Source organism: Aplysia californica, unplaced genomic scaffold, assembly GCF_000002075.1.
Source record: "Aplysia californica isolate F4 #8 unplaced genomic scaffold, AplCal3.0 scaffold01109, whole genome shotgun sequence".
NCBI lineage: Eukaryota > Metazoa > Mollusca > Gastropoda > Aplysiida > Aplysiidae > Aplysia > Aplysia californica.
The window spans coordinates 98,887-101,015 of record NW_004798379.1 but is presented as its reverse complement, the minus strand read 5'-3'; the positions used below and the strand labels follow the sequence as shown (position 1 = coordinate 101,015).

General features: G+C 41.3%; 1 protein-coding gene across 1 annotated transcript in view; it reads left to right on the top strand.

Moving 5' to 3' along the window:
* Positions 1–2,129, top strand: part of LOC101846473 — a gene marked incomplete in the record, with an annotated part of 96,566 nt that overhangs the window by 12,065 nt on the left and 82,372 nt on the right. The window contains 1 exon segment of the mRNA XM_013090021.2: positions 1,497–1,666. Within this exon segment, the coding sequence (XP_012945475.1) occupies positions 1,497–1,666 (170 nt within the window).

The following is a 2,129-nucleotide window of genomic DNA, read 5'->3' as shown; positions in this document are numbered from 1 at the left end:
ACACACACACACACACACAGCCATGCACACACAGACACACACACAGACACACACACACACATACACACACAGACACACACACACACAGACACACACACACACAGACACACACACACAGACACACACACACAGACACACACCCACACAAATTTTGCCTCTCTCTCGTCCTCTTTCGTCTGTTCTCTCACTCTCTGTTTCTGCGCAGTATGTACTCTCTACCCCGGTTGTGCCCTTGTCTCTCAAACCCCCTTTATTTACTTGAGAAGCTTTCATCTCCTCTCTCTGGGGTTTGTCCTCTCTTGTGTTCCTGCTCTTTTTTCTTTCTTTTTTTAACTTTTTCTTTTTCTGCTTACCTGTCCCTCGGTCTCGCTCTCACCTTCTTCTTCCGGCAATGTGCTGCTGACACTACCGCTTGATGGGTGACCTCATTTTCCGTGTCACCTTCCTGTCTGTCATTGTCCACCGACTCGTGATCTGTCTCACCAGTGTCACTGGGTACCGCGGGGATATTTGCATTTTTGTTGTGGCTGTCGCCAAAAGCGGTGGCTGTTTTGAGGCAGTTCTCATCGCCACGTCTATGGCCTTCCCGAAAACAATCTAGACATTTTTCAGGGTTAGTGCCGTGTTCCAAGCAACACGTACAGCGGAAAATGGCCTCTTTCATCTCCCTGTAAAAAATGTTGCCTTAAAACTTTTGGGAACAGTATCCTTAGCTGTGTCAACTCCAGGTGCAAGTGTTCTAGTGGGCAGTACCACTCTGGGAACAATCTGGGAGTAAGTGGGAGTTGTACTTGAACATGTCATTGAATGTACAAACCGCTGTTGTGTGTTTGGAATTGCCAAGACTTTTCCAGACAGCTTCAGTAACACCCAACTAAAGAGCAAAATGCTCAAGAATAGTTTTTTTTAAAAATATCCAAATAATAAAGTCATTAAAAAAGTTATCACCACGCACAATGTGATGGGTTTTCTCTGATCCACATGCAGATAGAAGACAGATTGAGTTGAGTTTTGTACAAAAATGCAGAGCTTACATTTTTCTTTCATTTAAAAAATCAAATTTCTGATAGAATTATCAAATGTATTCTATCATTGTACTGAAAGATTTCTATTTTCTTTCATCCTTTGTTAGTGTACTTGACTGTGAAACCCCTTCCCCATGTTTTTTGTTTTACTTTTCTTCATACAAAGTGAAATACAGAGATATTTCAATCGAATCTGCTCTAAGGACAACCTGTATAAGACAACCACTTGTACAAACAGCCTCTTCCACCCACCCACAACCCCCTTGTGTTTTTTGTTATTTTGTCAGTACAATGACACAGTGTAAAGCATCCACCTGTCTGAGACAACCATATTTTTTTTCTCCCTACAATAAGTGGCCTTTTTAGACAATCTCCATTGTAATCTTTGTTGCTCAAAGAAGCACAAAAAGAATGTATTCAAAAGCGTATTCACAGCATGTTTTAAGCTGTCTAACTTTGTCTTGTTCACAGAACCAGGTCCCATTAGTGCTTTAAGTAGTTCTTCAGTCACTGCTACTGGCATTGTGGTGAGCTGGCAAAAGCCGTCCAAACCTAACGGCGATCTAAAAGGATACAAAGTTTGGGTGACAAGAGACGGACAGTGCGTTAAACAGTTCCATGTACAGTGTCCGGACTGTGATGTGAGTCTGATGGTTTTGATTCTTACAATACATTACTATAAGTTTATCTGGTATCTGTCTGTATTTAATTGTGTCTATGTTAAGCATTTTTTGTTGTTGAGGTTCATGTCTAGAGAAATAATACACAGTTTGCGAGAGTTCTTTGAGAATTAAAGAAAGTTAGCCCCACAGAACATCTTTAATTCTCTTCCATAATTTTTAGATTTGTTGACAGGGGGTGGGGTAGGGCAGATTCTTTTTTAGTAACTGTTTTACAGTGCTTGCTACAGCATAAGGTCATATGAGTGCACGGGACACATTAAACTTTTTTCAGTTTGATAGGAATTAATCGTTTATTTTGCCCAGGTGGTGGCTTAATTAGACTACTCTTGATTTTGGACGTCCAAGGGATCTTTAACGCGCTGTTTTGTCACTGGTGTGTTTGTTTGTGAATGTGATGATCTGGCCCGCGGGTGGGATGGCG